Raw genomic sequence first — 27,453 nt, 5'->3', positions numbered from 1 at the left:
TTGTCCTGCATGAAGATCATGTTTTTCTTGAAGGATGCAGACTTCTTCCTGTACCACTGCTTGAAGAAGGTGTCTTCCAGAAACTGGCAGTAGGACTGGGAGTTGAGCTTGACTCCATCCTCAACCCGAAAAGGCCCCACAAGCTCATCTTTGATGATACCAGCCCAAACCAGTACTCCACCTCCACCTTGCTGGCGTCTGAGTCGGACTGGAGCTCTCTGCCCTTTACCAATCCAGCCACGGGCCCATCCATCTGGCCCATCAAGACTCACTCTCATTTCATCAGTCCATAAAACCTTAGAAAAACCAGTCTTGAGATATTTCTTGGCCCAGTCTTGACGTTTCAGCTTGTGTGTCTTGTTCAGTGGTGGTCGTCTTTCAGCCTTTCTTACCTTGGCCATGTCTCTGAGTATTGCACACCTTGTGCTTTTGGGCACTCCAGTGATGTTGCAGCTCTGAAATATGGCCAAACTGGTGGCAAGTGGCATCTTGGCAGCTGCACGCTTGACTTTTCTCACTTCATGGGCAGTTATTTGGCGCCTTGGTTTTTCCACACGCTTCTTGCGACCCTGTTGACTATTTTGAATGAAACGCTTGATTGTTCGATGATCACGCTTCAGAAGCTTTGCAATTTTGAGACTGCTGCATCCCTCTGCAAGATATCTCACTATTTTTGACTTTTCTGAGCCTGTCAAGTCCTTCTTTTGACCCATTTTGCCAAAGGAAAGGACGTTGCCTAATAATTATGCACACCTGATATAGGGTGTTGATGTCATTAGACCACACCCCTTCTCATTACAGAGATGCACATCAGCTAATATGCTTAATTGGTAGTAGGCTTTCGAGTCTATACAGCTTGGAGTAAGACAACATGCATGAAGAGGATGATGTGGACAAAATACTCATTTGCCTAATAATTCTGCACTCCCTGTATAATAAAAATAAAAAATCATCTCTCAGACAAGAATGAGGCATCCAAAAGTCCAGCAGCTGCTCACCTCAGTTTATAGACTTTTATGGCCTGTTGTTAAAAGAAGACATCATGCTACCCGGTGCTAAACATCTCAATCTTTGGGAAATGACCATATTTATGAAATTTGCATATCATTACATTCTGTTTTGATTTAGATTTATAAGTGCATAGGCTAAGTGGTCCAGCTCAAAAGGAACTTGTGCTCCAAAAAACAAAAACATCAAGAACAAAACAAAGTTGCATACAAGTGTGAACCAATGACAGTGCTCCCATAAAGACCTGTCAATTAATATGTGCATCCAGCCTTTACATTTTTGCTATCTTGCGGCCGCAGTCAGCTATTGTCCCTGAAAACATATTTCAATCTCATAACAAAGTCTAGTTCTCTCTCTCTCTCTGAGGGTGTGTCCATTACCCCTTAACAATTACTGGAGCTGGGCAAGCTGAGAGATCAGCAGCTTGTTTCTAGTGGTTTGCACAGACGCATTGTGAATAAACCCCTGGTCTGTGTTGGTAAACTGAGAGGAAAGCAGCGTGCGAAGGAAAGTGCCACGGGTTATCTTTGGCTGCTCTGAGATCTGTTACGACCTGGGCTTTATAGAGAAATACACATAGCATTAGCAAGTAGATGAGATTCAGTGATTCAGCATTGCAACAGATTTTCCTTCTGCTAACCACCCTTGTTCAACATGTGTCATGTAGAGAAGATGGTGTTTGGTGGTGTGACAATAAAAAAAGAGGGGCTGGCAGTTCTGACCATGTCTGGTCTAATAAATCAGGCAAGTTGAGCAGAGACACAAAGTATTCTGTGCAGGCTGACAGCGAAACACTTTACCCACTGAGGTATTATTGGCACAGCATGGTCAGGATCTCCTTATCAACACCAACCCTGCCACTCTGGAGCTCTACAGAGCTACAGGTATAAAACTGCTTTAAACTGGTCACATAGTTACTCCCTGTACACATGGCACAAAATGAATGGTAAAAAGTTACAAAGTGCACAGTAGCATTAAGTAATTCTATTAGAGTACCCTAATTCACCCAATTTCTCTCTCACACACACACCTTGTATATTCCCTGGTTGCAGCCATTGTAAGTATTCTCCAAAGTATAACTTCTCAGAACTCCCATTTCCCTCCAGACAACCACTCTGGCTGTAGCAGAGCGAGACTTCTCTACCTGACAGGTTAAAATCAGAATTAAGGGTAGGTAAGAGAATATGGCCCATATAATAAGAAAAATAATGAATGTAACTATTCACACATTAACAAATATAAACACTACTGACAATAACAGTGATAGTGGTGTTGATGAGGTATGATACATGAAGATGGCTGAGATAATGCTTTATTTAACCTGCTGTTCCAGGCAGAGATATTTATTTTATACAACTGACAGTGTTAATAATAAAGAAGTTAACAGTGACAACAAGTACAACTTTGCTTACAATACTGAGAAGGATAACAATATGAATTAATTAGTAGTTGTATTTAGTTGTACTGACAACTACGCTGTGGATTTATTATATGCAGTGATTTTCAAAATGAGAATTATTATTAGTATTGTAACTTTTACCAAAAAGTTGCAGCTGTTGAAAGAAAAGGTCGGTGCGATACGATCCAAGGTCTTTGGAATGGTCTAGAAAGGCGATGAGAATGATAAAGACAGCGAGAGAGAGAGATGGAGAGGAACAAAACATTTTATCTGGTTTCAGAATTTGAAATACTGCTGCTGGTGAACGAGTAGAACAAAAACAGAAACCCCTATGGCCTGCTTGGCTTTGTGTGTGTGCTTTTCTTACCCTATATCCAGGATCCTCTTTCAATCCTACAGTGTCAACTGCAGAGCCAGACTGCCAGAGAGTCTCCTTAATGCTGCAGCCATACAGGAACACATTCTTTTTTCGAGAGTGGCCATGGTAGTCACAGAAAACCTAGTAAATATGAAGAAAGAAAGAGCTTGTGCATTTGGACAATAAAATATTTTGATTTGTGATTTTGCCTATGAAACCAAACAGTGCATTTTAAATCAAACAATTAATGTGTGATTAAAGTACAGACTTGTCATTTTAATTTAACAGGTTCAACTGAAGTGTTCACTGTTTAGATATTACAGCCTAATACTTAAACGACAAATTCAGAATTTCCAAGACAAGAACTGAAAGGCTGCGAATACTTACGCACATCTTTTTTTTGTATGGTACATTTTACAACGCATTTTTGATTAGAATTTTTAATAAAGCTGTGAATAATTTTTGGATCTAATGTATGTAGATTAACTAATGTGTGAAAGTGTGTCAAACATGCAGGACAGATATTTAGCAAAACCAAAGAGCTTAACATTTCAAAAAGAAAACATTACATAACAGCATGTGTATCTCACCACTGGAGTCCGTCCTATAATGTTGAGGTAGTAGAGAAAGCCTTTGGTGTGGTAGATGGTTGGACTCAGAAGAGGGTCTGGTTTACTCCACTGACGATTCAGATCTTTGCTGTTCAGGTCACAGCGATTTCTGAGGAGACAGACAACAACAAAAACAAATACTTGCACTGTAATTCATTTGTGAGGGGTAAATCTGTGATATATACCAAATACTGTAACGTTACTTGTTGTTTGGCTGAATAATAGTGTCCTTCAGTAGCAAAGTACTGTTTGTTGTTGAGAGGTGGGACAGAGAGACATGGATGTTATGAAGTGCTATAATTGAGTTTATCTAGAGTTGTTTGAAAAAGTGTTTGCCCCTTTCCTGATTTCCTATTTTTAACTCATTTAAATATTAGACAAAGATAACACAAGTAAACACAAAATGAAGTTTCTAAATGAAGATGTTTATGATAGGGGGGGGAGATATCTTCATGGCCCCATGTAAAAAGTGATTGCCCCTAAACGTAATAGCTGGTTGGGCCGCCCTTGGAAGCAACAACTGCAATCAAGCGTTTGCAATATCTGGAAAAGTCTTTTTGGAATTCAGAAATAAGTCTGAAACTTAAAGGGTGTACCTTTAAGACAATTAGTCTTAAAGGTACACCCTGTTTATGTATCTTTAGTAAACCATACAGACTTGGCGTATCTTCCCTTGGGTATAGCCTGTGGTATGAGGTTCCGTCAGTAGTATTTTCTTGTTCTGACTGCTTCAGACAATCTATCACCCTCTTCCTGTAACCACTTGCTGGGTCTCGTTTCAAGTATTTTTTTCACTGAACCGTGACAAAATGTTCTAATGACAGTCTTTCTGGTTCAGCAAAACCATATATCTGTATGATCAAGACGCTCTGCCAGGCTTCTTGGGAAACTCAGGAAACTGTTGGGTTACTTTGCAGTTTGCTTTGGATCATTATTCATCTGCACTGTGAAGCTTTGTCCCATCAGTGTTGCAGCATTCGTCTGAATGTGAGCAGAGTGCAGTCCCGTAGACTCTTCATCCTGCTGCTTCTATCAGCAGTCAATGAACACCAGTGCCGAGGCTGACTGGCGGCCATACATACCCATCCCATAACATTGCTTCCACCATGTTTGACAGATGATGTGATGTTTTAGATTATTAACTGTTTCTCTCCTCCTCCTTACTTTCTGGCACAAGTTCATCTGGGGTTCTGTTTTGTTTTGTTTTTTTCGTATTTACTTTCATAAATGCATCCCTTGATTGCAGACTTCGTAGCCTGACTGTGATTTGGTTAAGTAAAGGTTAAGTAAAGACGTTATTATTTCTGATAGATTTTTTTTTTTTTACCTCCTTCACTCCTTGCTTCATTTCTTTGGTCCTCATTTTGAAATGTGTTTTGCGTCTCTGAAAATTAAAGTTTTTGTATAGAACTTGATATATTTCTTGAACAGTTAATGCCATATTTTTCTTAAATCCTTTCAATTAAAGCTGAAAGTGTGTGCTTTCCAATTGCATCAGAACTGTTTGTACACCACCACAGTGGATTTCAGAGGTAAAATTATGAGAATGTTCAAACTGTCAGTAACTCATAAAGCACAAAAATGACAAAAATTATATCAACAGTGAATGTTATTGTAATATTGTATTGTAGTTACATTAGCATATGCTACCTGCAGCATTTCATTATTAAGAAGCCTAGTGTAAGTGCAGCCAAGGGCATTGTTTCCTTACATGTTTCAAGTAAAGTAAAAGTGTATATTATATCATTTTTTTAACCATTCCAACAATGTTCCTGCTCCTCACTCACGTGCCATTGATGACTCCATCTGGGTTGAGCATGGGGATGATCTTAAAGACGAAGGCCTCCCTGAGACTCTGGGCCACCAGGTCATTGCTGCACAGAAACTCCAAAGTGCCCTTCATCACCCAGCTGGCATTGGACTCACCAGGATGCACACGGCTGGTCAGTACAATATAGGGGCGATTACCTAGGAAAATTATTATTACACAATCATCAGTTTGCCTAATGATATAACATATTGAACAAGGAAGTTAGTTTCTAGACATCAAGCATCTTCCCCTGGGTGTAGCCTGTATGAGGTCTGGCCACTAGCATTGTCTTGTTCTTTCTGCTTCTGGCAATCTATCACCCTCTTTCTGTAACCACTTACTGGGTCTCGTTTCAAGCATTTTTATAAAGTACAACGTATTAAAGCAGATTAGAAAAATGCTATGTAACAAGGCATGTTAATGGCTCACATCTAAAACCAACTAATAATGTCTATCAGGATAACATAGTTATCCAGATCAGATTTTTAGTTTAACAAAATCTTTAGCTTTAGTCAAAGATGGTGAGACCCAGAAGCCGATTACAACGGCTGTGGAACAGTCGTAATTAACATACAGTTAACAAGCTGAGTGTCTGTGACTTTAATGTGAAAGATCTACAAAGAGCAAGCAAACAGATCTGTGAACTAAACAGTACAACTGGTGCTGGAGTCTGGAGGTGAGAGTACGGGCTATAACTGGTAAAGTGAGAAAGGTGGCTGATATGATGGAGTGAAGGTGGAGTCCAACTGTTGGTTGGAAGACAGGAAGAGAAATGGAGTAGTGGTAGGGGTGGGTTTTGATTATTGATTTTCCGATTAAAATCTATTCTAGCTTGAATTACGCGATATCGATTCATTAAAATCCTGAATCGCTTTTTAAATATAAATGTGTTTTGCCCGAAATACCAGAATCTCAGGTTAAACCTCACAAAATTTCGACAACCACCAAACAGCTAAAACAGTAAATGAGAGCAGGTACACGGATTCTGCACAAAGACATAAACACAAAGCGCTGACCCGCCGCATCAGGATCAGTGAGGTGTCAGCTTTCTCACCCGACGGCACGGACACACCATCAGGGCTGAAAGCTGACAGCTCACAGATGTTATTAAAATTGAGGGAGGATATGTGACATGAGACAGCGGATGGCAGCACAGCACACCCAGCAAAGCCACATCAATGGCCCTACCAACTGTGGCCTATGCTACATCATGCTACAGGGTGATGAAGAGCAGACCTGTGTCAACTGCAACCCAGGGCAATGCCGCACCATAAGCCAGCACCCATCATCACCACCACAAAGGCTAGTCCACCTGGACTGGACATCTAGACGTGGGCCAACCCACCCCATGTGGTGGAACAACCAGGAACCAACCAGAATGGGCATTCCTGGGAACTAGGGCCCCAGTCCCCAGACCTGGACCTGCTCCACATCTCAAGACTGCAAGACAGCACCTGCACCCACCCCAGCCACCCACCTTCACCAGCAATCAAGGCAGACACACCAATGCCCCAAAACACCAACCGACCCCCGCAGGAGACTGTTAGACTTCCACTGACCCCGTGTCCACCACCAGCCACGTGCAAGACACACAGGGAGATGTGACTACAGTCGACCAACGCCAACTAAGCACTGGAATTAATCAGAGAGATCAGAGAGAAATAAATTCATCCAATTAAATTTTTAAAGAGGCATGCATTTTCTACAAACTAATGTGATCTAGAAGTACATTTCTACATTGAGTAATACAAACAGTTTTTTTTATTCATGAAGATAATTAATGTTACCCAACTGTAGTGTAGTGGTGGAGGGATTTTAGCAGTGAGTCTGATTGTCTTCAGAAGAGAGGTTTGTGTTCCCAAGGAAAGTAATGTATCATCAGCATATAGGCTTATCTTAGATCATCTTAAGATCATTTGTCCTGACAGACACATTTGGAGAGCTGTATAGTGTTTTCATCCAATTTATATGGCTGCAGTCAGTTTGGCCTCTCAGGGCCAAACTGACTGCAACTTAAGAAAACACCAGCAATAAGAAAAATGCTGCAAAAGCACACAAAACACAACAGAAATAGGAAAAACGAAAATGGAAATAGGAAAAAACAGATTTCCAAAAGCACAAGGGAAGTGACTGGGGAGACAATAACCCTACGGACCAGTTGCAGGAACCAAAACATGCTCGGTAAGTGTGTTTTAATCTCATGATTCATATAATACTGATGACGGATTTTTTAGGCTAATAGTTAGGCTAACACACTTACCTCTCATCTTTTCTTACCTCACATCTTTTCTTTCCTATTTCCGTTTTCAATTTTCCTATTTCCGTTGTGTTTTGTGTGCTTTTGCAGCATTTTTCTTATTGCTGGTGCTTTCTTAAGTTAACCTGTCACTCATTGTGGATATGGGTCGTATGTGCCAAGGAATCGGCAGGAATACCATAGGGGCAAAACACCAGCTACCAGCAGATAGAGCAGTCGTCTGAGACTGCAACACCAGACTGACCAACCTGTGCACCACCAAGAATGCTAGAACAACGATGATGTGAGCTGCATTGACTACAAAAAATGAGCTATGCCATAAAGATATGGCAAAGACTTGTTGAAGCTAAGCTAAAAAGAGGTGACAATTAGTGAGGAGCATTATGGCACTACAGATGCAATGTTTGCTTTTAGAGTGAAAAGAAGGTCAGAAGCCAGGGGAATTAGAAGTACTGTGCTGAACCATCACAATTGTGTTTAGGTCTGTGGAAGCCAGGCGATCTGGTGCAGCACTCCATCACTCTCCTTCTTCTTCAAAAGGCTCTTACACAGCCTGGAGGTGCGTGTTGGGGTCACTGTCCTGAGTCGCTGCAGGATGCTGTGGTTCTGCCACACCATCACACATCCTCCTCTTCCATGATTCACAGTGGGGAACCATGAATGTAGAGACCATCTGTTCACTTTTTTTGCATCACACTGCCAATGGAACCAAAAGATCTCAAATGTGGACTCATCAGACCAAAGCACAGATTCCCACTGGTCTGATGCCCATTTCTTGTGTTTCTTGGCCCAAACAAATCTCTTCTGCTTGTTTCTTTTCCATAGTAGCAGTTTCTTAGCAGTTTTCCAGACTGACTGACCGTCAGTTCTTAAAGTAATGATGGACTGTTGTTTCTCTTTACTTAGCTGACTGGTTCATGCCATAATATGAATTCTAGCAGTTGTCAAATAGGGCTGTCAGCTGTGTACCAACCTGACTTCTGCACAGCACAACTGATGGAGCCAACCCCATTAAGAAGTCAAGAAAATTCCACAAATGAACCCTGACAAGACACACCTGGTGAATTAAAAACCATTTCAGGTGACTACATCATGGAGCTCATTGAGAGAAGAGAAGGGTGTGCAGCTCTGTCAACAAGGCAAAGGGTGGATACTTTGAGGAATCTAACATATCATATTTAGAGCTATTTATCCTTTTTTGTTTGCTACATAATTCCATATATCTTGCTTCATATATTTGATGCCTTCAGTTTGTATCTACAATGTAGAAAGTAGTAAAATAAAGAAAAAACATTAATTGAGAATGTGTGTCCAAACTTTTGGCTAGTAGTGTAGCTTTGTCTATTCATGAAGCCAGATGAGACACATCAATTAAACTGCAGAAATGTCTTAAAGACATAAAGACCTGGATGATACAATACCCTAGGAATATGTGATTTCTAAGGTCTTTCAAAGCAGAATGGGAGGCAGAGCCTTGAGGTTTCGGGCCCCCTTTTTATGTAATCAGCTCCCAGTTTAGATTCAGACACCCTCTCTACTTTCAAGACTAGGCTTAAAACTTTCCTTTGGTTACAGTTCAGTCTAGATCAGGTGAGTGTGAATTCTCCCTTAGTTACACTGCAGTAAGAGTGTTTCTTCTTTACTCACCTCTTTTTACTCCCCATGTCTTCATACATAACTCTGCATTTAATGATTAATTAATCTCTGGCTCTCTTTTACAGTGCTTTTTCTTTCTTTTATTTGTCCTGTCCATCTCCCTTCACTCCCAACTGGTCGTGACAGATGACTGCCCCTTCCTGAGCCTGGTTCTGCTGGAGGTTTCTCACTGTTTAAACAGATTTTTCCTTTCACACTGTTGCCATAGTGCTTTTTCATAGGAGTTAGTCTGACTGTTTGTGCTTTCTCTGTACTATTCTAGGATCTTTACTAGATAAAGTGCCTTGAAGTGACTGTTGTGGTTTGGCGCTAATAAAATAAAATTTATTTGAAGAAGACATTTGGTGATTCTTCTGGCTTCATCAGTAGGTGACCTCCACTGGAGCAGTTTGCAGCAAAGTATGAAGCAGTAGTAATGAGAATTATCACTTATAAGTCTGAGGCAATGACTCTCTGCTGTAAAAAGTTAGAATGCCTACTCTGCACATCTATGGGCAATTTAGAGTCACCAATTAATCCACTAACTGCATGTTTTTGGGAGGAAGGCGGAGTACGTGGAGAGAACCCAGACAGATACAGGGAGAATGTTCAAACTCTGCACAGAGGGCCCAAAGCTGCTCCAATATGTTCTCATGTAGAGAAACATGACAGTATACATATGCATCTTAGAGTCTGAGTCTAACAACTGAAAATAACAATATTTTCCAGTGATAATTATATGTGAAAAAATGTAAACATTTCTCCACGCATATAGGGTTAGTGAGTGAGGTTGACAATTTCATGTGTTCACCATGAAATTGAAGAATCTGTTATGAATGTGTGACTGGGTGAATGACACTTGTAATAGAAAGTTATTTGAGTGCTCAAATTGAATAGAAAGGTCCTTCATAAGTACCAGTCTCTCTACCATTCCAATGTGGCTGTGTAAACACGTAAGTACCCCTGACATGAGTAGTTCCTGGACTACAAAGCACTACTTACGCATCTGGTGCAGGTCTTTCCACCTTCTGCTGACTGGACAGGCAGTGATGGTAACTATTGGACAGGAGTTTCCAGCCAAAGTGCTACAAAGAGTCTGCTGCTTGAAAAACACCTTGGCCGGATCCACTGATTTCTGCAGTATTTTCAAGTGAGCCTGACAAAAATAACAAATATATACTTAGGTCTCTAATTATTTATAAAACAGATATATTTCTCTTGTAATTCTGCCTCTGTACACCACCAGAGCGGAGCTGAAGTCAAACAATCAAGATGTTTTTGAAATTCAGACTTTCAAATTTAATTCAAGGGGTTTAACAAGAGTATTACCTTAACTACTTAAGAATTACAGCTAATTTTGTACAGTGGGGGAAAATAATTATTGGATATTTGATTGGTGATATGTTTTGGTTCATGTCATGCTGAAAGACCCATCCACAACTCCTCTTCAGTGTTCTGGCTGAAGGAAAGGAGGTTCTCGTCTACACTTTTATGATACATGACCTTGGACCCTTAGCAGAAAAACTATTCCAAAGCATAATATTTCCACCATGATTGACTGTGGGGATTGTGTTCTTTGGGTCTGCATTTTGTTCCCTCCAAACACAGCAGCTCAAGTTGGTCATATCCTGCATCAGTTTTGATGGCTCAGGGCATGTCATTCATATCATGCCTGGTGAAAGAACTGTATTTAATGTTTCACGTTTGTTTCCTCCACAGATTGATGATCAGGTTGAGGGTTTGAATAGGATAAAAATACAGTATTGCAAATTTCATTAGTGACATTAAAACCAGTTGCGACCAGTGGTTTGATCCTGTATTGGGTGCCCCGGTCCTTGACAGGATTTTCTCCCTTTGAACTACAGTTCAGGATTTTTGACCTACTTAAAGAAAACTAGGAGAAAGTGCCAAGTCCTAGTAAATATCCAATTCAGCATCTTATGGACTTGAGAGAAAAACTTCACACTTCCGGTAGGGTATGTGAAGATTTGCTGGTGATGGTGGTTTGATGGTTCCCAGCCAAAGTCAGGCTGTGGGAGTTATGTGCCAGTGGGGTGTGACTCCAGGAGGGAAAGGTGTGGTGCCAGCTAGGGAGGATGACACACCTGACATGCATCTGGTGATTAACCTTCCTCACTATATAGCAGCTGTGGAGGGAAAAACACAGAGCAAGTTGTGCAGTATGTTGAAAAGCAACAGAAAGAGTAAGCACTCCACAGCCAGCCATTTAAGAAAATGATGTATAAAAAGATGTACAAAATCTATACTGCATTGTTTTTACATTAGACTTAGACATTGTACTTATTTATTGAGTTACATTTTCCCCCAGAGGTTTAGAGAATAGAGCTAAAATAGTAATTCAGTTGTAGTAGGGAAGACCCAAATGCAGACAAAGTTTTTTAAAAAAAGGTTTAAATATAAAAAAGCTGATTTACCATAGCCTGAATAACAAGATGACATAGGAGGGGATGCAAATGAGGGTGAACAAGGGTGCACATAAAAACAGTGATTGCACGTCTGAACTGCTCATAGCTTAAAAAACTCAAAATTCATGTTTGTCGTCTGAGACAAAATAGTCTTTATAAACCAACTTCACATAGAACCTATAAAATTACATTTTCTGCTTCATATTGATCAGTTTTTCCAGAACAAGAGTGTGGTGCAGAACTGTAGTAACTACAGGGGATAAAGCTGTTGGGGGTGGGATTTGGTCAGGGATCTGGTCTGAGCCCCTTCTCGTTTTCAGTCATGATGGACAGGTTGACTTGTGAAATCAGGCAGGAGTGGACTCTGATGTTTGCAGATGACATGGGATCTATAAGGAGCATATGGAGAACCTGGAGAGGTGGAGGTATGTACTGGAGAGAGAACGAATGAAAGACATTAGAAGCCAGAAGACCGAATACATGTGTGTGAATAAGAGGGAGCTGAGCTGAGGTAGTGAACGCCGAATAATTTAAATGAGGTCAATCATCCAAAGTACCGGACAGTACATGAGAGGTGAAGAAGGGAGTCAAGGCAGGGTGGAGTAAGTGGAAATGAGTATCGGAGGTAATTTGTGAAAGAAGCAGCAGCAAGAGAGAAAGGCAAGATTTACAAGAAGGTAGTGAGACCTGCTATGATGTACAGAGAGGCAGAGCTGAAGATGTTAAGACTTTCATTGGGAATGACAAGAAGATATAGCATTTGAAATGATTACATCAGAGGGACAGCTCAGGTGGAGACAAAGTTAGAGAGTAAAGGCTGAGATGATCAGGACATGTGCAGAGGAGAACTAGTAAATATATATACTGGATAAAAGATGCTGAAAATGGAGCTGCCAGACTGAAAGATTCATGGATGTAGTGAAGAATATGCAGGGGGTTGGTCTGGCAGAGGAGGATACTATGATAGGATGAGATGGGGGCAGATGATCTGCTGTGGTGACCCCTAAAGGGAGCAGCTGAAAGAAGAGATTTTATATTGACTTAGCCTGCTTGTGACATCTCAGATGGCAGCGCATGATCTAAAATATAAAGAAAACAAAAAATAACGATTTTTCTGGTAATAAAAGAGTTCTTAGTAACCATCTTATCTGTCTTTGTAATATAAAATATTATAAAATATGTTCAGGTTATAGTTATGGGGCTTATGGTCGCTGTTAAAATAACAGAGATGGATTCACATTTGAAATTATTTAACTGTGTCATCTGCGTGGCTTGATGCAGCTTTTCCCAACATGTGTATCGATATCTGTACACAAAGATTAGAGTGAGATACATACAGTCCAGATAACAATTATCAACAAATTCCACAAGAAAGGTGAGCTACTATTGAAAAGACTGGCAGCTTATCGGCCAAAGGTTGACTGGAGGGGGAAAGTGTGCTGCGAAAGGATGCACAAGCAACAGGGATGACTGCAGCCTTGAACTGTCTATTAACAAGCTTCCCGAGAAGTGGACTGAAGCTGGTGTCAGAGTATCAAGAGCCACCATGAACAGAAATGTTCTGGACAGGGACAGCAGATGTCACAATATCAAGAAACTCTTGAGCCAGAGAAAGAACTCAACTGTTGTCTTTTCAGATGAAAGTAAAACTTGCATTTCATTTAGAAAATCAAGGTCCTAGAGTCTGGAGGGAGCACGGACAGACACAGGATCCAAAACGTTTGAAGTCCAGTGTGAAGTTTCTGCAGTTTAAGGTGATATAAGGTGCCATGTCATCGGCTGGTTTTGGTCCTCTGTTTTATTAAGTCATTATAGGAGATCTTAAGGCACTACAAGAGTCCATCAGCTGACAGACTTTATAGATATTCAGGCTTTGAGTGATGTGGGTAATATGCTATAATCATCAAAATCAAACAAACAAAAAAGGTGTTAAGGTATTTCTTTGTGTAATGACTATAATATGTCACTTTTATGATTTAATGTTCATGAACTTAATTAGATTCTTGATTTTTTACACTATATATGTCACACTTTTACATATGCTAGTATATAGAAGTGTGAATTATACTGTATTATTTAACTGAGACTTGTATGATTTGAAACTCATCATAGTTTGTTTACACTTTTACACAGCTTCACAGCTTTATTTGTGATAGGGTTATAAACATTCTACAAAAACATTAAGTTTAAACTCTGACCAAAGTAAATAAACGGGATTATTATATGAAAAAAAAATACCATCAGAGCAGAATATGTGTAGGGATAATGGTAGGCCAGGTAGCAGACATCCTCACTGTGTTTGAAGGTGATGGTAAAGGTCAGGGTGTAAAAGGTAGTTCTCCTTCTGCCCTGTGCTGGACAAAAGTTGTTTCTGTTGGAGAAAATTGAGAAAAAAAAATGTTTTGTTATATGTAGACTATCTAAATCAGGGGAACTGATACAACATAGTCGAACAGTAGGTAATATTATAGCACACGTACAAAAATACAATGTTTTGGGAGGTTTTTTCCCCAGTCCATCAGATGGTGCTATTGACTGTTTTTCTAGTGAGGTCAGTGTGCCTGAAGCTGGTAAAACAGAGATGGAGGTATGAGAGAAATTCTTCTGTGTTTAAATAAAACATGTGGCCTTATTTTGGATTTTTAACATGACAAGATAAATGTGAGGAATGTATTTTGCACATACTGCTGCTTCCAAGTTAAACTGTACAATGGTGCAGCGATTGGGACTGCTGTGTCAAAGCAAAAATATCCTGGGTTTGAATCCAGTCTTGGGCCTTTCTGTGCAGAGATTGCATCTTTGCTCTGGGCACTCTGGCTTGCTCCCAAAGACATGCATGGTAGGTTAATTGCTGCTTCTAGATTGAGAGTGAATGGTTGTCTCTTTGGATGGATAGGCCTCTGGTAATTGCTACTGCTAACATCTGTTTTGAACAGCTGAAATCAGCTGTCAGTTACAGTTAGTCTCAGTGGGGGGTTTTAATGAATGAACTTCTTCATTTGAAGTATCTATTGGAGAATCACACATAGTTCTGTGCTTGACCTATGACTAATTTACACAAGTTTCAAACCCGTGTGTTTTTTTTGCCCCTAATTAAATGTTTTTCGAGGTCTGACCTGCCTTCAGCAGCCTGCTAAAGCTACTCTCCAACACTTGGATTTCCAACATGTCTCTAATTAATGAAAAATATGTAAAATGTTTTCATACCTGAAATAACAAATTTCCGTTCCAGTACTGATCCAGTGTGGTCTACCTTCCAGGGCTTCTTTTACTGAGTACAGGACCGGCTGCATTCCTGCAGTACACACACACACACACACACACACACACACACACACACATTTTTTCATATTGTGTAAGGGTACTGATAAATTAGTCCATGTCTGTAGGTGAGCACACACTGAACCTGATGCACAAAGACCAGTGTAACAGACAAAGCTGATAACTGCTGTAAAAAACTCTCTCTGATTGGGGTTTTAGGTTTTATCAAGCCAGCTATTGCAAAAAACAAAACAAAAAAACAACAACAAAAACAAAAACACAGCTAGGTTGAAAGTCTCTGTGGAGACAGACTAGTAAACAAAACCTGTTGTTTCATTCTGTTATTGCTGCGTATGGAATATTCTGATTAGTGTTTTTTATCTAATGGGCTCTTTCTAGTGTGACACAGTGGTCCAGCGGTTAGCACTGCCTGCTCACATCAAGAAGTTCCTGGGTTCAAATACACTGGTCAGTGGGTGACTTTTAGTGTATAGTTTTATGATGTCCCCATGGGTTCTCCCTCAGTGCTCCAGCTTCCTGTTTAAGAACATACAGTGGGGCAAAAAAGTATTTAGTCAGCCACCGATTGTGCAAGTTCCCCCACCTAAAATGATGACAGAGGTCAGTAATTTGCACCAGAGGTACACTTCAACTGTGAGAGACAGAATGTGAAAAAAAAATCCATGAATCCACATGGTAGGATTTGTAAAGAATTTATTCGTAAATCAGGGTGGAAAATAAGTATTTGGTCAATAACAAAAATACAACTCAATACTTTGTAACATAACCTTTGTTGGTAATAACAGAGGTCAAACGTTTACTATAGGTCTTTACCAGGTTTGCACACACAGTAGCTGGTATTTTGGCCCATTCCTCCATGCAGATCTTCTCGAGAGCAGTGATGTTTTGGGGCTGTTGCCGAGCAACACGGACTTTCAACTCCCGCCACAGATTTTCTATGGGGTTGAGGTCTGGAGACTGGCTAGGCCACTCCAGGACTTTCAAATGCTTCTTACGGAGCCACTCCTTTGTTGCCCGGGCGGTGTGTTTTGGATCATTGTCATGTTGGAAGACCCAGCCTCGTTTCATCTTCAAAGTTCTCACTGATGGAAGGAGGTTTTGGCTCAAAATCTCACGATACATGGCTCCATTCATTCTGTCCTTAACACGGATCAGTCGTCCTGTCCCCTTGGCAGAAAAACAGCCCCATAGCATGATGTTTCCACCCCCATGCTTCACAGTAGGTATGGTGTTCTTGGGATGCAACTCAGTATTCTTCTTCCTCCAAACACGACGAGTTGAGTTTATACCAAAAAGTTCTACTTTGGTTTCATCTGACCACATGACATTCTCCCAATCCTCTGCTGTATCATCCATGTGCTCTCTGGCAAACTTCAGACGGGCCTGGACATGCACTGGCTTCAGCAGCGGAACACGTCTGGCACTGCGGGATTTGATTCCCTGCCGTTGTAGTGTGTTACTGATGGTGACCTTTGTTACTTTGGTCCCAGCTCTCTGCAGGTCATTCACCAGGTCCCCCCGTGTGGTTCTGGGATCTTTGCTCACCGTTCTCATGATCATTTTGACCCCACGGGATGAGATCTTGCGTGGAGCCCCAGATCGAGGGAGATTATCAGTGGTCTTGTATGTCTTCAATTTTCTGATGATTGCTCCCACAGTTGATTTTTTCACACCAAGCTGCTTGCCTATTGTAGATTCACTCTTCCCAGTCTGGTGCAGGTCTACAATACTTTTCCTGGTGTCCTTCGAAAGCTCTTTGGTCTTGGCCATGGTGGAGTTTGGAGTCTGACTGTTTGAGGCTGTGGACAGGTGTCTTTTATACAGATGATGAGTTCAAACAGGTGCCATTCATACAGGTAACGAGTGGGGGACAGAAAAGCTTCTTACAGAAGACGTTACAGGTCTGTGAGAGCCAGAGATTTTCCATGTTTGAGGTGACCAAATACTTATTTTCCACCCTAATTTACGAATAAATTCTTTACAAATCCTACCATGTGGATTCATGGATTTTTTTTTCACATTCTGTCTCTCACAGTTGAAGTGTACCTCTGGTGCAAATTACTGACCTCTGTCATCATTTTAAGTGGGGGAACTTGCACAATCGGTGGCTGACTAAATACTTTTTTGCCCCACTGTACATACTGGGTAAAATGGTGATACTAAATCAGTTGTGATTGTGAATGGCTCTCTCTCCAGCATGTTATTCTTTCAGCTTCATGGTTGTATAATCATGCAGTGTGGAAAGTTGCAGTCATGCTTAAATGCAAAGTTTTTTTTCTCGTCACACATGAAATGAAATGATGCCACAGAGTGCTTATTTTCTTCACAAACACTTGCGCGCCTATTTGGAGAGTAAATAAGTACCATGTGACATCACTGATTTATGTATAAAGCAATAATGACAATAGTGACAAATTAAGTTTATAAATGAGGGAACACACACACACACACACAAACCACCTCACCATAGTTGAACTGGCTGTTGCTCTTCTCACAGTTGATGACATTAAAACGGTATGGGACATCGGCTGCCATGTTACTAACTTCAAAGTAAAACCACTGGGTATGCTGAGAAGAGTTAACATCTGGATTCAATATGAGGTCATATTCATATCTAGAAGAGAAGAGAAGAGAGGACATTGTTGCTTTGTACTGCATTTAAAATGAAATATGATTTATTTTCTCAGTAATTAGTAATAATGAAATGTAAGCTTAGATCTCCTAAACTGTGTGTGTGTGTGTGTGTGTGTGTGTGTGTGTGTGTGTGTGTGTGTGTGTGTGTGTGTGTGTGTGTGTGTGTGTCTCAACACAACATACCTGCGGACCTGAACAGCCTTTCTCAGATTCCCAGATTCAAACTTGGAAAAAAACCTCAAAGAATCAGAGTGACACTGAAGACTGAAAGACGGAGAAACAAAGAGAGACACAGACGGTCTTTAGGACACACACCACCCTATTCCTACATGAACACACACCTATCTGTCTGTCTCTTGCTGTGATTTTTGCAAAAAAGTAAGCAAGAGGGTTAGGGTTAGGTTATTTAAAATTAATTTCTAGTATCAGCTGTTTGCTGGAGCCACAGCTGTAAAAGCTGCTGCTCATGATATCGGTTTGGAAACTTGAAGGTGATACAAATCATGCATATATACCAACACGACAGTGTACATCAGTGTCACAAGAGCGTTTGTTTTAGTTCAAAGGCTTTATGGTTTTTCCTATAATAGCCTACCTGGTTTTTGTCAGTTCAGCCTTATATATTATGTTTAACCCGAGTGACCACCCGGTCAGCTGGTGGGTAACAGGCATCTCCGAAAACGTTAGAGCACTTATGCAAATATGTGATGTCTTGATAAATCGAGCAAATGTTTTAAGTTTACACAGCACCATTCTCGCATGAAAATATCTTAAAAGTTTATTTTGTGATCCAGAAAGAGTAGTATTCAAACACTCTGTGTTCCTCCGCCACTGCCTCGTTTGAGCTTTGGACGAAATGGATTCTGGGATATTGCATTTCGTCATTTCGAGCTGATTGGAGACCAGAACAGCCAATCAGATATTTTTGCATCCGTTGCAACAGATACAACAGTGTAGAGAAAGAAATGTTGAGAGCGCGAGCAACACATTGCGAGCGAGCGCAAATGCAAAAACTGAGCGAGAGGGGCTGCTATTGTGTGTGTGTGTGGATAATAGCAAACACTGAAATAAATTTTTTTCACGCAGCAATGAATTTTCTTCACTCAAATTCAGCTTGTCTTCACTCAAAATAAATTTCTCCTCAAAATGCAACACTTGCACCTGCAAACTTTTTTTACGTGCGCTCAGAATAGTGGCACAAAAATAACGCCATAGTATTCAGGAAGAAAACCAAACATTGCATATATTTTTATCGTAACTCTGGTTTTACGTGGCCTATCAACACAATTTAAAAACTGGTATAAAGTCCACACTTTTTCCGTCAATTGTTCAGTCTGTCCTGCTCACATCTCCAATGGTTGTGTACGTTGTCATTAACGTTGCTTCACTCCACATCAGCCACGTCGCTTTGCTAGCTAAAACACCGGTGTCGGCACATAAGGACGCTGTCATAGCCTGTCAACGACGTTGATTAGCTGCGTTGATTAGCCAATGATGCGAATGTGAATCGCATCATTGGCTGGACTGTGGGATAAGGTGGCATCGTCAGTGTTGGGGAGTAACGGAATACATGTACCGCCATTACGTATTTAAAAAACAAAATATGAGTAACTGTATTCCGTTACAGTTACCGTTTAAAAAGGTGGTATTCAGAATACAGTTACTTTGTTGAAATAAATGGATTACACGGCGGTACTTCCCTGTTTCATTTTGTCGCGGGTCAGGACTGTTTGGGTTTTGTTTGTTCTGTTGTTCCAGGCAGCAGCGTTACGGTTGCCATGGTTACAGGGTGACGCTCTCTCTGCGACTGTGTTTCCTGGGTGAGAAAGCACCTTTTTGTTGTTGTTGTGCTAAGCTAACAGGCAGAATGCATAGCACTAAAGAATGTAGCCTCATGGGCAGTGTAGTCCGTGCTGCAGGGAGAATGGACTGCCATACCCGTTATGTGTTTGTGAGCGCGAGGAGGGAGAAAAAGGATGGTAGAAAAGTACGAGTTGACATCGAGCAGAAACGAGAGCTGGAAGCATGTAAATATAATAATCACTGCAGACAAAAAGAGTGCCTGCCGAGCCCAGTTGTAAGTAAGTTATTAAGACTCGACTGTACACCGTGTTCGTGTTTTCCTCCGAAACAGTAAGTTCCGTTGGAGCAGCCTTTCAATGCCTCTCTCTGTCTCTCTCTCGCTAGCAAAGTTGACCCAGGCAACAAAGTAAAGCTATTTTTCGGCTACGAGCCCGACACGGAACCCACCGTATTAGCCAGAGGTCCCTTTACTACGGTTTGGAGCCGTAATAGTAATAAATCACACAGCAATAGGACATTCATGTAGTTGTAAAAAGCATGATAATATATTAAGCAATCCAAAGTATTCAGAATACGTTACTCTCATTGAGTAACGTAACAGAATAAAATGTATTCTGTAATCTGTAGTGGAATACATTTTAAAAATAACCTTCCCAACACTGGGCATCGTTCTAATCCTATACGGGAGCAGCCAGACACTTACTGACTAACACTGCCAAACAGAATTGTTAAAGTATTAATTTTAATTTCAATTCAGGTTAGATTTTTTTTGTGCGCAACGCAGATTTTCTGTGCAAAGAGACCGTGCCAGCAGTGTGCAACTGCGCGCACGCGCAGCTTAGTGGGAACATTGGGTGCAACCCCTCCAAAAAAATGTAATTAAGTTAAAATGAATGGTTGCCTTTTCTAGACCCGCCACAGACTGGTAAGCTGTCCAAGCTTGTACCCCACCTTCCTCCTTCCCCTGACCCTGAATTGAATAAGCAGAAGAAAATGGCTTGATGCATAGATAAAAATAAAGTTTCTTTTAGTCTTTCCCAAGACAAATTGTACTAGATTCAAACATCACTCACACTCTCTTATGAGTGGTGAAGGAATTATTTTGGAACAAAAGCAACAAATACTATAAAACAACACATAAAACTGTATTACTGTCAAATTTAACATTTACAAGTATCAAAAATAGAAGTATTTATTTTCCTGAAAAATGCTCCCCATCAGCATTACATTGATCAGTATTACTGCTGAGGATGTTTATGGTTCGAAAAAACCTTCATATTCAATAAAATCATAGGTTTTGCAGAGGCTGTGCTGTGAGGACCACAACAGCTTTTAATCAGCTCAGAAACACAAGTCTACATGTTGGTTTCAGGTTTAAGGTTTTAATCTTTCAAGCTCAAATCGTCAAGTCCAAGTCCGTCCCGGGAAAACAACCAATTAAAGAAATAATGGAGATGGGGAGCAGGGGGTGAGGGGAGGGTAACTTACTTGCTATCTTCGAGGTCAAAGACAACATGGTTAATGATGTCATCAGTTTTCAGAAAACGCTGAATATCTTCAAACACTTTCTGTCTGATAAACACACAAGCATAGTCAAGCGTCGAATACTCGAATCACAGTCCTTGAAATATGTTTAAAAAACCTATCCTTTATATTTACAGCAGCAGTAAATATCTGAGTCATTATTAAATACTTATTGCTCAAATACTTATATACCTCCTGCTGTGATCGCTATACTTCCTCTTTAGGCTGTAACATCAGTCAGTCATCTGTTCTTTTCTGCTCACAAAAGTTTTTGGTCAATTTATTCAGTCTGTTAGTGTCACCAGCTGTGATGGTATAATGGATAAAGCTGATCAAATACAAAAGCAATCCAGGAGGTTTAAACATTTCCCCTGCTGCCACCTCTTGCTGTGATTGGACATAGGTGTTTCACATCATTACACCAGGTTTCATTATATTACATGCTAATAGTTTGCTATTGTCCAGTACTAAAACCCTGTCATCACCTCTGTTGCTTTTCTTACCATATTAGGAATACGGTTGGTGGTAAACATGTGGCCCTCTGGAGTGAACGCTCTCCATTCTTTTCACTATAAAAATGCTTAGAGGTCTAACTTTCTACGTACCTGTTACATGAACTAATACCTCTGTATGTTGGGTTTGCGTGGGGCCATGGGTTGATGTCCTGGTGGTGGAAGATGACCCCAGAAATCAGGAAAGGCCAGGATGCTAAAATCTGGAATGGATTTGGTTTTGGAAGCTACAGCACAATATAGCTTGGGATCATGGTGGGGAATACCGGCTCCGTGCCGCTCCAGTAACCTGTCTATTATTGTATGATGATAAAATTCTTCTGTTCCATCTTCTTCATTATCTTGCTCATCTTCTCTCTGACATGGGGAGGCTTCTCCCCTAGAATTAAAAAGGAATGAGGTCAGACTCCTAAGATGAGAATTCAAAAGCAACAGCAAAGTCAGAAAGATTTAAATTCTTTCAGTGATGCACACGGAGTTAGTCGCCGAACACCAGAAACCAAACAAAACAAAACCAAATAAAAGTTAGGCTGACGGGACTAGGGTGATAGTACTGCTGGAAGAAGAATAACAATGTAGACCATGTCCTCTACTAATTGGAAGGTTGGTCCCTGTCTGCTCCAGTCTACACCCCAAATATCCTCGCGCAAGATACTAACCCCAAGCTGCTCAAGTTGCAATTCCATTCGAGTATGTGAATGTTAAATAGAAAGCACTTCTGTAGACAAAATGAAGGTGTGAATGGATGAATCAGGCAAGTTGGATTTCTGCATCATGTAAATAAATGCCACAGTTCTGGCCTTGAATCTGCCTCATGCCGCTTGTCAGTTTAACAAGCAGTAGATTTAAGTTTTTGACAGTTTGTTTTGCATTGTCAGGATAATTTACATTTCAGTTAAAACAGCTCGACAGAACCTTAGTCCATGCAGTACATGCAGTTAGCATGAAGACTTTGAGCTTACATTGCCCCTCTAACCATGGTCCTGAACCCAGGGCTTGTGCCCAGGATGCTGCTGTGACTGTGGAAATCACACGCTTCTAAATGGGCAGCAGCTGAAGAGTGAGAAAGGGAAAATAATCCATTGAGTTTTTAAATTCCCACAAAACAAATGAAGGAGCTAATGCAGTGATGTGAAAGAATTTTTGTGAAATTAACTTGTAATTCTTAGAAGAGGTCCCGAGTATTGTTTACTTAGCAGAGCAAATAAAAATCAGTGGAATTAATGAGAATGAAAAGAAATGTGCAATATTTCTTGCAAAAGAAACAAAATAGATTCACGATTGAGTGAAAAAGACAATAATGTGTTATTTTGCAGATATTTGACCAGCAATTAGTTGCTGGCAGAATTGTAAACTTATAATTTATTAGTTTAAGGCATGGTCAGTAATCAACGGTAATCAGGTTACTAACTCAATTCACTAGCTGTGAGGTACTCAAGCAGACATTTTTAGTCTGTTTTAGTTTTAGAATTGGCTCAGTATTTCATAAATGTCAACTTTTAAACTTTTAATTAAAGTGAATAATTTAATCATTAAAAACTGATTTTAAAAATCTGTCAACAACTAACAATAATAAAGAATGAATGTAAATAAGCTGCTTTAATATTTCTGATGAGGTTGTTAAAACCTCATTAGAAGGTTTCTTTGCTGTGTTTTTTACTCTTTGACTGTACTTAACTGGTAACTTTGCATGTTTAGGTGCTATAAATTTATATAACTTATCGTATGCTGTCCTTGGCCAGGACACTCTTGTAAAAGAGATTTTAAATCTCAAGAGTTTTTTCCTAGTTAAATAAAGGTTAACATTTTTAGCCGTTATAAAGCTGTGTTTAAAAACATTGTTATAAACATTCAAATATATTAATGATTTTGCTCTTAAAAGTAGATGGTAAAGAGTGCTACTCATTCTGCTTCTGTTTGTGAGAGGGATAAGCATAAGCTGGAAATATGCATCACTTTCTCTATAGGCTGATGTCATTATCCAGAGCTATCTTTTTGTAATTGATCATAATTTTTCAGTTCAATTCAATTTTTTTACGTAGCACAAAAACACAACAGAAATCTCAATGCAACTTTTCGTAAAGTAGAGACCCTACTTTTGGACCAGTGTTGCTGTGTGTTTAAGCTGGCTCTGACCTGGCATGTCTCTACTGGATATTTCCATCTCTGAGTAAGAACCATCAGAGGTAGAGGAATCTCGACTTGCAGTAGTCTTTGTCCTGTCCTTGTTAAGCAGCACTACCTCATCATCTGATGATGATGATGCTGTTGAACTATCCCCTGTCTCTGAACTCAGATCCAGCTCCTGAAAAACACAGATATAGTCACGTCTTACTCTGGCAAAACACCAACTGTACATTGCAAGACCTCACAAAAGATGCTTGATTTTTTCTGAAGAGGCTTTGTGTAAACGTGGGCAGTTGAGAGCTAACCCAGTCAGTAGCCTATGTACAAACATACCTTGGTCTTTTGAAACATGAGCTATGTTCAGTTATAGAGTCAATGCTGCATCATTTATTTCCAAGGTGAGGTGAGTGTGGAACTAGCAAATACATAATAGAGAGCCTTTTGAAAAAACTGTTACCTGGCTATGTGGCATTACAAAGTTTTGATTATATAGAAAATTATGTGGATGATGTGTGCAAAAGTGAAAAAAATTATGTTGAAATTGTGATTGCCAGCGTAATAAGTATGCCATGTTAAACAAGAGTCTACCTATTAGCCTCCTTCTTCCACACCGAGGGTGATGAGATGACATTTCTAGACATCACATTGTTTGCTTCCGGTCCACATAGATCATACTATACATATATACAGGTAAACTGACTCTAAAACCTGAAAATACATGTAGTGGTTAAATATTACAGACAATATTGTTGTCACTCTACAAAATCATTGCGTGGTGACATCACGGTGACATCAGCTGCCAGTAACAGCATCTATATTGTGCTTTTCTAGTCTAACTGGCCACTCAAAGTCTTTCAGACTACAAGCCACACATAACCACACAGTGCTTTATTTTATATAATTTAAGCACACTATCTACCTCACATCCATGAGCAGTCTTTGGACAGTGGGAGGAACACCAAGTGAGGAAATTCACACAGGCACAAGTGCAGGAAATGCCATATAGAAAGGCCGTGATATCTCAAAGACTTGAATCAGAACTCTTCCTGCTGTGAAGTGACAGTGCTAACCTCAGCGTCACTTTAATATTTTGTCTGATTTTGTTTTTCAATGCAGGTGCACCCCTGCATTGTAACAAGATGATAAAGGTTATCAGTTCATAAGTGATTTTACTGTTGGCTCTTTAGTGTATCATTACAAGATGGAAAAATCTTAATTAGGTGACAACATATTCCATTTCATGCGGTACAGTACAGTCATGACCAATACGAACACGTGTTTTGTTTGTTTTTCACTATATCATAGAAATGTCTGAAATTAACTACAAATTTAAATACAACTTGAAGCTGTCGTGTAGAGGTCAGCCCTGTTGCCTCACAGCAAGAAGATTCTAGGTCTCAATCTGCCAGCTACCTGAAGCATTGCTGTGTGGACTTGGCATATTCTTACTGTGTGATCTCTCCAGTATGCCAGGTTCAAACCACAATCCAAAAGGCATGCATAGAAGGTTCATTGGTGACTTTAAATTGGTCTTAGGCAGGAGTGATATTCTGCCTCTGTGTCTTGGCTGTAGGTGTCCACTGATTGGAGTAACTTCGTTTGTGGCTGCTGTGAGCCACACTTGTTTTCCATCTTTCCCCATTTTGTCTTTTAGGTCAACAACTAGAAAAGACTCCAGGGGGATTTCTCTAAATTCATTTTGAGTTCCTGGGGGAGGTGTTACACCCCTCTGCAAGCACTACCTGCCTTTAAAGTGGCACTGCCAATTGACTGGGTTTAATTGCTAATTGTCTGTACTTGACAAAGGGTGGACCTTGTTATGCTCTCCTAACTGATTCCTTTTTGCTGTCATTTTTCAGCTTAAATAAAGTTGTGGTTTCAGTCTCCATTTTATGTTGTGGTTTATGAACCAGGTCATAACACAGCCCTGTAATGGACTGGTGATCTGTAGACAGCTGGCACAGGATCCCTGCATTCCTGAATTGGACAAGTGGTTAAGAAAATATCAAATCTTTTTCATCGATCTGTACCATTTTCTTACTTTCTACTTAATTACTTAGTAACATTTCAGTTTTATGGTTGTGTTTAAAGTTAATCTAGACAAAGGGTTTGGCTTCATACAGAAAAATGTCGGCAGTGTCTTGAGACAAAAAAAAATACAACACACGTATTACTTTTATTGAATTAAACATGAAGCCAACATCTTTTGCCTTTAAAAAAATAAACTTAGCACAAAAGGAAGTTTGTCTTTGGTCAGTTATTTCTTTGTAACAATGTTTCTTGGCAATGAATATTATACTGGTGGAAAGTCTGTTTATTTCACCTTAAATGGTGCTTGAGAAACTTGCTGAATCGTTGTTGCCAATGCCAAACAGTTTATTCTACTACTTTGTTTAGTGTTCTTTATTGAATCGGATGATTGAAGTCCAAAGAAACAACACATTTGCGGAATTTAACAATTTATTCATCTAACAAACAAATGCACACACACAAACACAAGACAGAGAGCGAGAGAGAGGTGCATACCTGGAAATCATGTGACAGCTCAGGACAAAAGCAGCTGTACTGTGTAAGCAGCTCTTTAGGTCTGTCAGGGTCAGGAGGAAGACGAAGTTTGTTTAGGTCAGTCTCCAAGTCATCATCCTGGACAAAGATGCACACAAATGCATAATGACTCATGAGTCTTCAATATATACTCACAGCAGCATATATCAAATCCACCGTACTGCAGCTACCTACCGGTGGAAGGTAGCTGCAGTACCCAGAAGGTATGCACAGGCCAAAAACCAGATTTCAAACCATAAACTTTCTTGCAGTGAGGTGACAATCCTAAACACTCCATCTGCATAGACTCACATAGTCTCTGTTGTTGGCCTCATGGTTATCTTCAGCTTCTTCAGCATCGCTCTCATCACTGCTCTCATCTACAACACATATATACACAACAGAAAACCGATAAGTTAGAGTGACTGTTGACTCCAAAGTAAAATTACAATCATAATGGACATTTAATTTATTTAGCACATTTCATTATACTTAAACTTCAATTAGGTTTAAACTTAAACAAATGCAAAGGACAAAAACTATGTTGAAATGTATTGACACTTTGATGAATAAAAATTAGATTAAAATGTTCTGAAGAGACAAGATCCAATCAGAACACATCAAGTTGTGTAAAGAGGTGGAGTGAGCTTCTAATTGATCCAATCAGAAGTAATCTCCATGTGCAGCGAGGTTGGATGTGCACAATTTGATCTGAAACTGATTATGGAACAGAATTCCGAAAACCCTCTTATGTCTCATCATTTCCTAATTACATTTAATTTTATTAAACGTTGGCCTTGAGGTCAAGGTCACCGGGATTCAGTCTTGTTCATTTTCAGTAGATACACCTATGGTATAAATATCAAAGTGCTACGTTGCCTCATTCTCAAGTTATTAAATCTACAAACGTGGGTGACGAAAATACCCCATTAACCCTTAATGGAATAAAAATGGCCAGTCTCAGACTACTTAAGATTAACTAAAGATTTAATTAGTCTGTTTGGGGCTCCTGAGGTCTAAACAGTTTTTGGAGGTCTATGAATCCTGGGACTTTACCTGGTGTCTCACTAACATCCGTGAAAGCAGGTGTACCAGGCAGGAGAAAGCTATATGCAGACTGATCTGATGTGACTGGTAGAGGAATTCTAGGAAGACACTTCCTCATCAGCTGCACGGATGGCTCCACCAAACACTCCAGATTTTTGCTTAATAAACATGTCTGCACAGAAACAAACAAGAAAATTGAAACAACATGAAAACTCCAGAAAAATGTGAGCTAACAGATTAGTTTAATGTTAATGAATGAGCTATATTGTACCAACAGAATGCCGAAACCTACCCTCCCAAACTCACATTTGTCTTTCATTCATTTTGTCTTTTGTATATTACAGTTTATCATTTTTATGTGATTTTCTTTTCTCCATTTTCTTTGGATTTTCTGGTTGATATTCTCCTTTATCTCTATTTATTTTATCTCTACAGCCACAATACACACCCCTCGTCCAAAGGCAGCCTGTCACAAC

General features: G+C 40.0%; 1 protein-coding gene across 2 annotated transcripts in view; it reads right to left on the bottom strand.

The window, feature by feature from the left end:
* The window catches only part of agbl1 (AGBL carboxypeptidase 1), a 75,785-nt gene that overhangs the window by 5,623 nt on the left and 42,709 nt on the right, over positions 1–27,453 (bottom strand). Inside the window, exons 8-24 of one of the 2 annotated variants that reach the window (XM_082541284.1) lie at positions 26,987–27,149; positions 26,243–26,310; positions 25,913–26,029; positions 23,396–23,564; positions 22,222–22,312; positions 21,372–21,638; positions 20,712–20,795; positions 17,604–17,684; positions 17,252–17,400; positions 14,712–14,799; positions 13,743–13,875; positions 10,081–10,234; positions 5,164–5,344; positions 3,356–3,485; positions 2,775–2,906; positions 2,549–2,611; positions 2,039–2,152 (exon numbers count right to left, since the gene is read on the bottom strand). In XM_082541284.1, the coding sequence (XP_082397410.1) occupies positions 2,039–2,152; positions 2,549–2,611; positions 2,775–2,906; positions 3,356–3,485; positions 5,164–5,344; positions 10,081–10,234; positions 13,743–13,875; positions 14,712–14,799; positions 17,252–17,400; positions 17,604–17,684; positions 20,712–20,795; positions 21,372–21,638; positions 22,222–22,312; positions 23,396–23,564; positions 25,913–26,029; positions 26,243–26,310; positions 26,987–27,149 (2,184 nt within the window). The remainder of the gene's footprint in view (positions 1–2,038; positions 2,153–2,548; positions 2,612–2,774; positions 2,907–3,355; positions 3,486–5,163; positions 5,345–10,080; positions 10,235–13,742; positions 13,876–14,711; positions 14,800–17,251; positions 17,401–17,603; positions 17,685–20,711; positions 20,796–21,371; positions 21,639–22,221; positions 22,313–23,395; positions 23,565–25,912; positions 26,030–26,242; positions 26,311–26,986; positions 27,150–27,453) is intronic. The other variant, XM_082541285.1, reaches the window with a different exon arrangement.

This window comes from Aulonocara stuartgranti, assembly GCF_965226115.1.
Source record: "Aulonocara stuartgranti genome assembly, chromosome: 7".
Classification (NCBI taxonomy): Eukaryota; Metazoa; Chordata; class Actinopteri; order Cichliformes; family Cichlidae; genus Aulonocara; species Aulonocara stuartgranti.
The sequence above is the reverse complement of the archived record's forward strand: the minus strand, read 5'-3'. Positions and strand labels throughout refer to the sequence as shown.